The sequence below is a fragment of the Telmatherina bonti genome, assembly GCF_933228915.1.
Source record: "Telmatherina bonti genome assembly, chromosome: 15".
NCBI classification, from domain to species: Eukaryota; Metazoa; Chordata; class Actinopteri; order Atheriniformes; family Telmatherinidae; genus Telmatherina; species Telmatherina bonti.
The window spans coordinates 19,452,616-19,466,146 of record NC_136613.1 but is presented as its reverse complement, the minus strand read 5'-3'; the positions used below and the strand labels follow the sequence as shown (position 1 = coordinate 19,466,146).

The following is a 13,531-nucleotide window of genomic DNA, read 5'->3' as shown; positions in this document are numbered from 1 at the left end:
AGAAGCTACATTTTGAGTTAATGTGGGTTATTATTTACTCAGGGTGCTACTGAAACGATTAAACTCAATAGTTGCATTTTGTTCAACAGCAATCCTATTTTCAAACAATTATATGCAGTTTGAAATTACCGTTCGCAAATAAATGGTTCAGCTCCAGCTATTTGGTGTTGACTTGTCCTTAACTGGGGAACAGATCATATTTGCCCAATGATGCAGCCTGAAAATAAAACGGCGCTGCTCACGTTGTTATTCTTAATAAATGAATTGTGATCCGCAGCTGTACAGCTGTTATTCAGTTACTGCATGATCCCTTGTTTGTCTGTGTGTGACTATTTTCAGAAGAGTTAAAGGTAGCTACTATGAAGAGAGAAGTTTCAAGAAGAAGGTTTCAAGCTTTGTGTTAAACAAATGTATGTTTGCTCTATTTTTTTTTTTTAAGGCCTTGAGTTTACCTTGATTTTATAAGTTTAATGCTACCATTCCTTAACTAAAGCTCATGGTTTTTATTTTTATTATTATTATTATTATTATTATTATTATTATTATTATTATTATTATTATTATTATTATTATTATTATTATTCATGTTGCTGTTGTTGTACTTAGACAAAGATAGCCAGAATTAATTTACGTTTACCTCTTTTTGGTTAAATCATTTATTAAATGATCACTGAATTTTGTGTACATTTTTTCTATGAAGGGATCATTGATTTTATTTGACGATTATATGCCAGATATTTGGTTTTGCAGTGTACTGAAAAGATAATGTCATTTTTGCAAAGTTGTCAGTATTAAAATATACTATCATTAAAGCAAAGAAATAAAACATTTTTTTCGGTAAGGTTTCCTTCCCAGCATCTCTTTTGTTATAATTTTATTACACCTTCGATTTTATTATTTGTGACGCATTTCTTTACAAACCAAAACATCTTTTAAAGTAAAAAAAACATCAAGCTTTAGTTGAATTACTATAAAAGGCATAATCTTTATTACACTTTTTTCTACTTTCTGCACATTATTGTGCTTTATTTGGTCAGTGAGTGAGTGACAGCTGTGTGGCATAATTTGCTACTTGGATAATCTTGAAGAACTCTTCATGGAGCACATATTTGCCTCCTTTACAGACGGAAATTTTGGAAAGCTTTGCTTTTTGCCAACAGTCACGTCCAGTAAGTTTAAGAAAATACTGGTTATACTGAATATACACCATGTTTCATAATATAGATAAGCGGAACAAACCAACCAAAATGTGACTTCTAGGCGGTTAAATTGGCAATTAGCTTATTATGAAGCCACCACGTGCATGCAAAGCACCCCGTTTTGAGGGAAAATTCAGCTATTTTGACCTTTACTTGTCTTGCAAGAAATTAAAAATATTGGTGCTTTTTCGGTGTTCTCGTGTAGTTAAATTATAACCATTCAACAAATATAAAGCTCCCACATGAATATGTGACAAATTAAGCAAATGATAATAAATGAAAAATAAATAGAACAAAGTGTATCTTTGCATTTTCCATCTTTATTGTTTTACTTCCAGAGTCAACCAAAATCTACTGGTGTCACATTACAAGTGCATTTAATATATTCTTTCTCATCAATGGGCGTCGGCTCATGTGAAGCATGTGTGAATATGAATTAGAAGTAATTAGGTGGAGCTGCTTATAATACTAATACTCTGCCGTTGTCGCATATGCGCCAAGTAGGCTACTGCACAGTACGCACACATAAGCTGACACACACATACATGCAATTCTTCAGTCTGTTTCCCTCCACAAAAACATTTCTAGCCTACTTTGGGTTTGTAGGCCCTGCATTAGAAATTTATTAGACTTGATAAAACATTCGGGATCAAAACTACAGATTTGTATTTATCGTCATTTGAATTCTAGTTTAAACTTGTTCATTCCTGTATTGTTCAACAGATTCTCACAAGTCCTGCAAAACCAATTTCAAGTCCATTTTGTAGGTGTCGCTGTTGACCACGTCTATATCCGCAGTGTGAGCTCGCGCAGTGAGAGGAGGCTGCGTTTCAAGGCCATTTTCAAATCTCATTGGTGGGTTTGTCATGTGGTCGGGAGGCATCCTGACTTACAGATTGTTTTTCCTAGATATGTCAGCTTACAAAGGACATCTCTCTCCTCTTAAGAAGTTAACCCCAAAAATGTCCTTTCCCAGTAGCTCTCCTGCGGCAAACCCTTTTTTAGTCGACTCATTAATTGGTGCCTGCAGGACGGACAGCTTTTACTCCAACAGCAACATGTACATGCCGTCTGGGTCAGAAATGGGAACCTACGGAATGCAAACCTGTGGACTTCTGCCGTCTTTTGGCAAAAGAGGGGAGGTCAACCACCAAAATACGGGCATGAATGTCCACTCTTACATACCTCAAATAGATAACTGGACTGATCCGAGTAGACCCTGCAGAATAGAGCCGCCCAATCAGATGTCAAACTGTACATTTTCACAGAGCATAAAAGAAGAGAGTAACTGCTGCATGTACTCCGATAAGAGAGTACAAAAAGTCAGCTCACCAGAGGTCCCAGCATATTCTAATATTATTGCTGAAACTTGCCCTGTGGAGGGTCCTGAGATCCCGGTTCCTGGCTATTTCAGACTGAGCCAAACTTATGCGAATGGGAAGCATCCGGAAAACTACTGCCATGAACCGTCGAGCCCTAACCCGACACTCATGCAGCTCAGCCGGGTGTCTGAAAAACCGCTACCATCATCCTCTTCTAGTTTTTCTGAGGGGGGAAAGAAAATTCAGGAGGTCCCACAGAACACCGAAACCACAAGAACACCGGTCCCTGCAGAAAGCCCGGATCCAAAGTCCAACTCGGAGGAAAACAACTGCTCATTGGAAGCCCCTGCATCCAGCCCTGAGCTGCAGCAAAAAGAAGGGAAAGGTGGGTTGGCTACAATGAAAAGCTTTTATCTTGTGGCGCTGTACCGAGAAGGCATCATAAAACCAAGTATAAAACACAAACAACCCCTAAAGTCGTAATGTTTAATGATAGTCTTTCTCAAGTTGCAGTAATGGACAACAGAATGTTTTTTGTTTTTTTTTTTACCATACAGCATGGAGCCCCATTTATTGGATTACTTTTAGAGAAAACATTGCAATATTTTTTGATGAAAAGGAATCACTCTGATGCTTTTTAGTGCACATGTTGCTCACTAACTAATGCTGCAATTTATAGCTTTTTAATTGATTCCAAACTAAATTATTTAAACCTTTAATTACGGGTTACATATTAAGTATTTTGAAGGTCCTTAAAGTTTGAAAGATTTTTCTTAATTTTTCAAGCTTTGAAAATTAAATGTGTCGTGTTTTATAGACAATATTCCGTTTAATTTTTGTTTTATTACTGCCGCAATGTACCTAATAACTTCCCCCATTGTATTTATTCAGGCAATGCATTTACATTATGCTTTATTTCCCAGAGGTGAAATACAAACGCAGATGATGAGATTCTGGGCTCGAGAGTGAACTCGGTGAATCGTTAAGTGTCTTTGCTTTGAATCTTTACAGACTGCAAGAGTGACACATTGACGAATAACTGGCTAACAGCGAAAAGTGGGAGAAAGAAAAGGTGCCCCTACACAAAGCACCAGACCTTGGAGTTGGAAAAGGAGTTTCTGTTCAATATGTACCTGACCCGGGAGCGCCGCCTAGAGATCAGCAGGAGCGTCAACCTGACCGACAGGCAGGTCAAGATATGGTTTCAGAACCGCAGGATGAAACTGAAGAAAATGAACAGAGAAAACCGCATCCGAGAACTGACCTCAAATCTAACCTTTTCGTGAGCTTACATGTGTCTGTGTTTAGAAGTCTTTATTTTATATGCTTTAGCGTAAGACTATTGGACGTTCATCTTCAACAAAACTGTGACTATGCCTATTTTAAGCTTTGTGTCTTTGTTTGTCTTTGTGTGTATTTGTTTCATTTTATCACAGGGTAACACTTTTTGGTCTTAAATTATTGACAAAACATGTCTTTTCTTTGTCAAAAACAGTTCGGTGTGTGGACATGGCAAGTTGAGAGTAGGGATGAGCCATGGTAGCACATTTATCGTGTTTTGTGCAACATTTGTTTTACGTGCAAGCCATTCTCGATGGTATTTTGTGAGCCCTGTTAAACGATGAAAAACAATGTTAAGCTGTGGATTTATTGCATGTTTGTGGCATGTATATCTTGGAATAAATATATTGTAAAATAATTATGTTTATTAATGGTTATCAAAGTTTCTGGTCAGAACTGATCGTATGGACACTTTTCTTACTAGTTTGTGTTGAGACAGCACAGCAGAAAAAGCGAAAAAGAATATTATTTAGACTTTTCGGAGCCTTTGCGCTGTTACACAACCCAAAAGAGCATCATGGTTTTGTTTTGTTTTTTTATAATTAGGCTTTTGTTGACGGTTCCAGCTTCTTTTGAAAGTGATCAAAACACATTGTGTGAGCTGGAGTTTAAGCACATTTTTAACTCAAATTGTTAGCACTAAGTTTTAAAAGATCTCTCAGATACTCAAACATGCGTTGAAACTGCTCACACTGACACCTGCGTATTTGTTATGATGACAAAATATTGATAGGACAAAAAATAGAAAGCATTATATTAGTTCTGATGGATACAATCCATCCATGCAGATCCACTTTGAAATGAATATTTTCTTATAGACATGTTCAGTGGTTCATTGGGAAGTTAGGGAACAAAAACTTGACCGAGTAGTTTGAGTAAAATGACAAAATAAATACATCTCTGATTCTGTAGACTAGAAGATTGCAGAGGGAAACAGAAGCCATGGTTATACATGTAAATATATATTTTATAGTGTTGATGCTAAGGCCTGTTTATAAGTTAAGTAATGCTGTTTAAAGACTATAAAACGGGGGTTATGTTGAAGCACAAATCCACGGGGAAAGGGGGGGGTCGACGACTTTTCCTTCCTTCCGCGCAACACCAGCCCTTCTCCTTTCTTCAGGAGAAAACTCCACATGTAGTCAGAAAATTTTTAAAAATAAACCTAAAGGAATTATAAACACACACACACACACACACACACACACACACACACACACACACACACACACACACACACACACACACACACACGAGCTGCTTATCCAGTTTGCAAATCTCCAAACTTAACATGTTTCATGCAACCTTTACTTTCTGCGGACATCTTCTGCTTTCACGTCAACACCTCCCCTAAAATGAAATTCTGTTCAAATTAAAATCAGGGAAAACAGTCCAAATGTATGGGCCATTGCTTTTAGATGACACCTCCCAGATATCAACACACAGATGGAGTTCTTTACTTCATTTTTTTCATTGTCGGCATGTATAATCACACACACCTCATAAAATATTTATTGATACATTATTGCTCTCTTTTGAATGAATACAATAATTCCACAACTACCGTTTCCGCCTCAACTTAGAAAATTAAACCACCCCATAATATATATATATTTCCTTGCCAAATATTAACAATGCATACACCGCATTGTGAACGGAAATGGCGTCTGCTACTTTACAACATGTTATTACATCTCTTTTACGAGGACTCTGTAAGTCCATAAACCATTTTACTAGCATTGAGGGTATCAGGACGATATTATAAGAGTTTTCTCAGGCATTGAAATACATTGAAGCCGTGTTGGTGTGTGGGGATGCAAGGGAAATTTTTATTCCCTTTTCTGAACTGCAGCTAGGCTATTCTCCGGTCACAAAGAAAAATGAGGAAAAACTTTTTTTATTATTATTATTTTACCCCCTAGCGATTGTTTTCCTCGTGCCTTAAGTTCATACAGGGCTTTTTCTTCCTTTCTAAAATGAAAATCTGAATTATACCTCACGAAAAATGGGAGAGAAAGGACAGGATTGATTCACTGGCTGTATTGGTAAATATGACCACGTGATCCATGTAACCAATCCCTGTAGATGCAGGCCAGCAAAAAATACTATGATTGTTCATAGAGGGAAGCTTCCCGTAACAGTTCAGGCCGTATTATATGAGTAGGAAGAGATAAAAAATGTCTTCCAGTGGTACGCTTAGTAACTGTTATGTGGACGCTGTGATGGGTCAGGAGCCGGAGGATGTCTACGGAGCTCGCTTTATTCAGGCTCAACATACGATGACCCCGAGGCCGTCAGGTGCTGGGGACACCGCAGACTTCTCCTCGTGTAATTTCGCACCAAAGTCCGCCGTTTTCTCATCGTCCTGGTCCTCAGTTCATCATCAAGGGATTTACCATCCATATGTCCACCATCACCACCACCAGTCACATCTGCCCGCGTCGGACGGTAGATATGTCGGCGTGCGCTCCTGGATGGAGCCCATCTCAAACCACGTTTCCTTTGCCGGGTTCCACTCCAACAGCCGGTCGTACGGGACAAAGCCAGAGGTCCTGCCAGCGAAAGCGACAGAGAGCAAAACATTGGAGGCAGAAGCTCGACCGATCGTCAGTGAATTCTCGTGCGGAAGATCGGAGTTTCCAGAGAAAACAACGAAGGAGCACAGTGGAAGTGAGAGTCAGAGCGACCCCAAAGACGAGAAACAACAACTTGACCCAAGTAAGTAAACGAAATAGCTTGTCCTGATTTACAGCCCTGAGAACTGTACGAGCTGGGTGTGTAAAACTTGAGGTTTTACTAACCTATAAAAGTGTCTCGAACTATACAGAGGCTGCGAACGGGGAAAACCCGCCCCGCAAAAGGTTATTGTTGAGATTCTAATGTTGTTGGGGTTTTTTTTTCCGTGTTACAACACAGAGTAGACAAGCATGTCGCTATTACATAAAATTATACCCCGCCATATATCCAGGATTGATTTATTTTCTTTCCTGTACAGGGACTTATCAGTGGGTAAAACAGGGGAAACATGCATTTAAAACTTTGGACAACGTCTCTCAAAAATAACAAATATGTCTAACTTATTTTACCCTTGAATCACTCAGATCATCCCAGCGCCCCAACACATCCCAACTATGTGAACTCCTCTGGAGATCATTCACTAATTTCAGTGAATTTAAAAATATTAAGAATATATTCTTATCCCATTTGTGACACTTGCTTTTCAGATAACCCGGCAGCAAACTGGATCCACGCGCGCTCGACAAGAAAGAAGCGGTGTCCCTACACTAAATATCAGACTCTAGAGTTGGAGAAGGAGTTCCTCTACAACATGTATTTGACGAGAGACCGGCGCTATGAGGTAGCCCGCATACTCAGTTTAACTGAGAGACAAGTGAAGATCTGGTTCCAGAACAGAAGGATGAAAATGAAGAAAATGAACAAGGAGAGGAGCAACAAGGAGCAGCTATAGGTTCGCTGCAATTTCACACAATGTGATGTTTGTATCGAGGAAGCTATTTGAACAACTGCATTTCCTTTCCTAGGATTGTTCACACCGTAGCCATTTTATATATATATTTTTTTTTTCATATGCCATGTGTCACTGTCATTGGGCTCCGATAGGCCTTTCACATATGGAGGAATTTTCCCCTCAGCTCCAGACAGTATCCGGTATAGTCTATACTTCCCATCATTTAAAGTGATGTTTTGAAACATCGTCAAACGGATAATTTCGCATCATGATATGTGCCAGTGGGTTTGGCTTTTTGTATTTCCTTTAAAGCAGAGGAGTTCACTGACAGTGGATCTGTAAGAGTCAACTTAATAATTTCTCAGAAAATGTGATTTTTTTTCCCCTCTTAAGACCAAACTGGGTGCAAAGATGCTGCTATATTTGGGGAAATGTTTGATTCCCACTTATTATTAAGCATCAATGAATATTTTTCGTTTTGCTTTTATTAGCATATTAAAAAAGGTTATATGGTTTCTGCAATCTTTGTGGTTTCTTTTTTTTCACGGAGTTAGGGTTTATGAGGTGGTTTATGTGGCGTTGTGTACACAAAATTCTGGTCGGCTACTTCATGGTGACTCAAATGTTTTGTTTGTTTGTTTTTTTTCTCAGATTATTTTCACTTTTAAAACAGTAAAATAGAAACTCAGAATTACATCTAATAAAATGTTTATGATTGGGAGAGGTGTTGCGACGGGTTTCCAATTTATTGTTCAACTTGCAACAGCAATTACTTTAAGACAGGAAGAAACGCGGTCCAATAAAGCTAAAGAAATGGCCAGACGTCTGGCCTAAATTAGTTTATGGGTCTGGCCAGTAATTACAACCTCTTTTGAAAACCTCTTCTTCTTGTGTGTATGCGTCTGTTGCTGACAAACAGAGACACTTTTCCACAGAGTGTCTGCTCGATGGATTGTTTCAGAGGAAGCCCCCCCCCCCCAACTTAATGGTCACGTTTATTCATCAAATGCACTTCTTACCGATGGAAAAGACAAACAAACAAACACAACTTAACTTTGAGGAGCGCTTCTCCTTGTGAACAGGTCTTTATGTTAAGTAACACCAAATTTGTCTTAATTTCACATGTCTGTAATTAAACGCCTCATGTTTTTTTGTTTTTTTTTTATTCATCCATTTTAATACTTGTGAAACTTGTTAAGATGTTAAATAACAGTGCAGGTAAACTAAAACTAAAAGGCCTACAAAGACACGTCTCTAATTCTTTTTAATTTATGCTATTTTGTGTATTTGATGTTGGGTTTGTTTTGTTTTGTTTTTTTTTTTGTTTTTTTTACCGGGACAGAGGAGTTGTGTTGGGAGCGCTAGAGGGCGATGTTGCTCTGTAAGTGTCTGTAATGAAGGCCTATGCATGGTTGGAACAAAGAGAAAACAGAGAATCCTTATCTTGACCTCCTCTGTATCTAATTATCTAAATGATAAACGTATCTGTTAAATGAAAATTCGCTCCTTTTAAAAGCTACCGAATTAAAAGCCCCTCGTTTATATATAGATTTTTTTTTTTTTCAGAACTTGTTGCTGCAAAGCTGATTTTCAATTCTCTCGACAGCTTCCACGCCCCATATGTCAGCAGCATGTCAAACATTTGTGCAAGGAAACAACCCATTTTAGTCGTTGGGAAATAGAGGTCACTGTATCCAGCAGCAGTTCTTTATTTAAACTAAACTAAACAATGAAGGGAGATTAACTGAACTTTGACTGCATACATCCCCCCTAAAATGTCATGCTCACCCAAATTTCTTCCAGTTCATATCAGACCATTTTTTGTTTCTGAATACGAGCAATTTTCAAATATTGTATATTGGAAAACATAGTAGCACTTAAAACGTACTTTCGTTTATCAAATTTTACTTATAAAAATAGATTAGTTTCTTCTTGTAAATTATTCAAAAATAAACACATACAGAGCATGGTCCTCTTCAAAGGCGATCAGAAAGTATTGATACATGCAGAAAGGAAATATGGAAATATTACATTTTTAGGTACAGCATAAAATTGATAAATTAATTAAATTATATTAAAGTTTTCTGGGACCACTCAACATCACATGCTGTCATTTTCTCTCTACAATCAGATATACAAGATTTACTGACCTCGACATTCCACATTTGAAATACATTTCAAATAAGGTTTGCAGAGAGGAGAGGGGAAGCAACAGCGTGGCTTTGTTTTCTGCCATGAACTGTGACTATGAGTTGTCTGAAGCATCCAAACACTGCCAAAGGCAACTTCAAAGCAGACGATGAGAGCACAGATTACAACAGTTACAACCCATGCAGGATTGATTATTTGGATCTTTATTTTTGCTGTATTGATTAATTTGAGTACTTGTGTTGATCAGTACATTCCCTTGAATGAGGAACCATGGTCTATTAATAGCACACATGATTAAGTTGCAAACTGTTGACATGCTCATAAAATCTTTCTGCGGTCAAATGTGGGAAATATCTTTAGTCGTAGCCTATGATACACTAAAAACAAGTATTCAGCATCAGGGCACATGTTGTATCACGGAAATCTCCAATGAAACATCATTTTTACGCTCCAGTTTAAGAAGTCGTTATTACAATTAAAAAGGAAAGAGAGCCCATTGCGCACGCTACAACTTAGAGTGGACTGTTTTAGGCGGTGTTACATGAAGTTCTTGCAGTGTCCCAGTTTCTGGGGGGGCTTTGTGTCATGTGGCTCTTGGGCTTCCGACAGTCAGTTTGCTATAGAGGTCTGATCATTATAGCTGCAGTCTTGTTATAACCTCACGATTGCTGCATTTTCACACCCTTCACTTCATCTTATCTCTGTCAAGGCCACTTATAGGCCAACAGATTAGTCACACACGCAAGAGTATCACGCAATAGTGTGTGTTATGTCAGCGGCACATTTTGCTTTGCATGCTAATTTGGACTGAGTCTACTTATCAGTTTGAACAAACCACATGATAAATGCTTACTTTTGCTGTTAATGTACAGATATACATTGGGAGTATTAAATATTGTAGATTAAAATCCATATGCATCTATACAACGTGATACATTGAACAATTTGTTCGTGTAATCGATAGGTTAGGCTATTCCACGTAATTTTACTCAACTGTAAATCCCAGTATCCGTGACCATTTCAAGTTTGGCTGTGAGATCGGCTGGATATTCTTGTCCTTTCCTTTTTTGGCTTTTATTCCACCCATTAACACTTTACTGTAACCCATTTCCCCTCTCCCCCATTGAGTCTTACTTTCTTTAAAAAAGAAAGGAACAGGTAAAAAAACGGTTGAGGATGCATTTTGGTGTGATGCCTTCTGAGCAGAAAAGCGACACGTTATGTTATGGATGCGCCATTTCCAGAATAAGTCTGGAAAACTGCGCGGGAATACAAAGAGACTGTTGAAAGACTGAAAGACTAAAAGACCTGAATAAGAAAAAAAATTGAATGAATATGAACGATGTTGGTGTACGATCTCAGAGGATCACGGATGATAACGTAGAATTTGCACGTCAGAATATTTAGCTATGACTGATAAAACATTCAATATGAACACAAAGATATGAGGTAAAAGCATTTATCAAGGAATAAAATAAATTTCTTCACATCGGCGTCAGACGTGACACATAAATACCAATAAAAGTTTTACGACTTTGTGTTTCTTTTTACATCGTTTATCCTAATGTTTACCTTAGAGCAAAAAGAAAGTTTTATGTTATCATAGTACACCCATGGCAAAACGCAAAACAAAAAAGCGTCTGGAAGCAATGACTTGAAGCACAACAACTTCACTAAACTTAAGTTTAACTTCAATTTTATTATTCAGAAGACACCTTTTTTTTAAGCTCTGCTCCGATCAGAAGAGTTTTCTGTGATGAAAATAAACAAAATAATTAGTAACTAAATAATATACTATCACATATGTGTTTGACCTGTTTTTAAGCACACAATTGTTTTGTATTAGTAAGAAGAAACTTTAAAACAAATAGCCTATATACTTGTCAGCGTATTTATTTATTTTCCTACAAACAAAAACAATTTGCAGTCAACATAGTTTTACTTGGTTTGGTTTTTGTAAATAAAACAGCTATCAAATGCTTAATTAAATCGAACTGTAAGAAGAGGAAGCAAGACTCAATAATTAAAATGAAGACAATGAGAGACCTCCTCTGTGAGGCTCTGTTAACTCTCACGACAAAATGCCAGTTTACAGCCACAGTTGTTCAGTAAACAACCATGTGTGCAATTAAATCACACCGATGGACTAAACACACAACACCTCCAGGAGAATGCTCCCCTTTCCTCTTTATAATATATACATATATATTTCTTTTTGTTCACTGAGTCAGTTAAAAGTCTAAAAACTAACGTGACTTTTTACGATTTAATATAGCTTGCAGCTATTTCTTTTTAACTGTTACATGAAAAACGTCTTTAAATTCTCTCAATGCATCTCAGGCCTAAGGCCAAACTATAAGCTGGGCCATGTATCAAGGGGAAAACATAGTTTCCAGATTGTTATCAACGGTTCCGTCTGATGTCTGAAAAAGATGGGAAAAAATTCTAATGCATTGACTTACTTATGATGTCACATTTCAAGAGCAAATGACATAACCATGGGTGAACGATACTGACAAGCCCAACTGTGGGTTCACCTAATTTGCTGCAACAGAAGTTAAGGTCAACAAACGAATCCATTATATACATTTTAGTAAATGCCAGCAATGGAGTTATCCGTGTTTGTAATGCAAACACAGAGAACGGGATGCTGCACGGATTAAAGAGGTAATGCAAAATTATATTTTTCCTTTCTTAAAACAGGCGACACAACCTGTCAAGCGAACCATAAGCAGAACCTGTGGGTTTTCACTTCAGTTAGCTCTTGCAATAGGCTGTAGCACTGATCCAACAGAATTGAGGCGATATTCCGAGTCCACTGCAACAAGGACAAATTATAACAACAGTTTCCCCAAATAGGAGGCCGTTATCCTGAAATGCACAAAAAATAACTTTGAACGATTATATATGTTGTGTCAATTCATTTATTCCAACCAACTGTCATAGCTGTATAACGCAGCAAAGCCCAACACACACACAAGCACACAGGAAACCAGACTAGACCATAAATCGCACAGTGCTGACTCTTGCTGCCAGCAGATGAACGAGAATGAAATAAAGGAAATTCCTTTTAGCTGCTGGCAGAGATGGTCTCATGCACAGAGCTGCAGTTACATTATTTTGCCTTCAAATCTCCAACGTCAATGGCGTGAACATTTTCCACACTATAATTTATTTCTCCCTGATGTTGTTATGTTATTTATGAAAAACAGCTGGCCTATAAGAAAGCGGTGGAGGATGGTGATCTGCGGGCCTATCCTCAGTCTTTCTTGTGAAGAGTAACTGAGCTTCAACACAGACACGTTTCCCCGGAGTAGCTCGTTCTTTACTATTTTCTTTCTTTCTTTCTTTTTTTTAATTTACCAACCATGGTTTAATTGTACTGATTTTATCATGTGGCATTTTGAAAAAGCCAACTTTCTTGTATGCGGGAAGGGAACATTTAAAAAATATATCCTTGTTATACTGGGGGCCGGCCTTCCATTTAAAATTCTCGGCCTCTTTTTATGTTAAATCTCTCTCTCTTTCTCTCTCTATTTTTATTTCTATTTTTTTAATGGTGGTTGTTATGGGGGTGGGGGCGAGGGTGTAATACTTAATAGATACTTTTCATCTCAAAAAATGCTTTTTGGCCTGATTTCAGAAGAAAACTAATGAATCACGTCCACTAAATCATTGCATTTTCTGTCTTTATTACATGGACTACGGTTTGATTTTTGGCGAAACTGCAACATTTGATATTTGACACTTTTACTTCTCAGAATATAACACTCAATGGCTGAGCATGAAAAGACAAAACAGTGGAGCTCCTGCTTAAACGACAAGCTTGGAGGGGTCTCTGCTATTATACGCAAAGATGGGGAGAACTGCTGCAGTGGAAATTCCTTTTTGTGAGAGGACAATTTACAACTTGGCAATAGACTTTTTTATGTGCCTCCATCGCCTGTCATTGGATGCCACTGGTCATGTGTGAGAGGCAAACGTATTCATGGCCCTTTTCCTGATTTCCCAAGCGTTTTTCCCCCCACTGCATTCTGCGTCTATGGTGT

General features: G+C 37.9%; 2 protein-coding genes across 2 annotated transcripts; both read left to right on the top strand.

Moving 5' to 3' along the window:
* Nucleotides 1-2,160: 2,160 nt before the first annotated feature.
* Nucleotides 2,161-4,193, top strand: hoxd10a (homeobox D10a). Its single transcript, XM_079254089.1, has 2 exons — nt 2,161-2,906; nt 3,533-4,193. The coding sequence occupies exons 1-2, from the start codon at nt 2,162-2,164 to the stop codon at nt 3,805-3,807; spliced, it is 1,020 nt and encodes a 339-aa protein (XP_079110215.1). The 5' UTR covers nt 2,161; the 3' UTR covers nt 3,808-4,193.
* Nucleotides 4,194-5,968: 1,775 nt separating this feature from the next.
* Nucleotides 5,969-7,847, top strand: hoxd9a (homeobox D9a). The gene is made up of 2 exons (XM_079254096.1): nt 5,969-6,580; nt 7,087-7,847. The coding sequence occupies exons 1-2, from the start codon at nt 6,040-6,042 to the stop codon at nt 7,329-7,331; spliced, it is 786 nt and encodes a 261-aa protein (XP_079110222.1). The 5' UTR covers nt 5,969-6,039; the 3' UTR covers nt 7,332-7,847.
* The last annotated feature ends 5,684 nt before the right edge of the window (nt 7,848-13,531 follow it).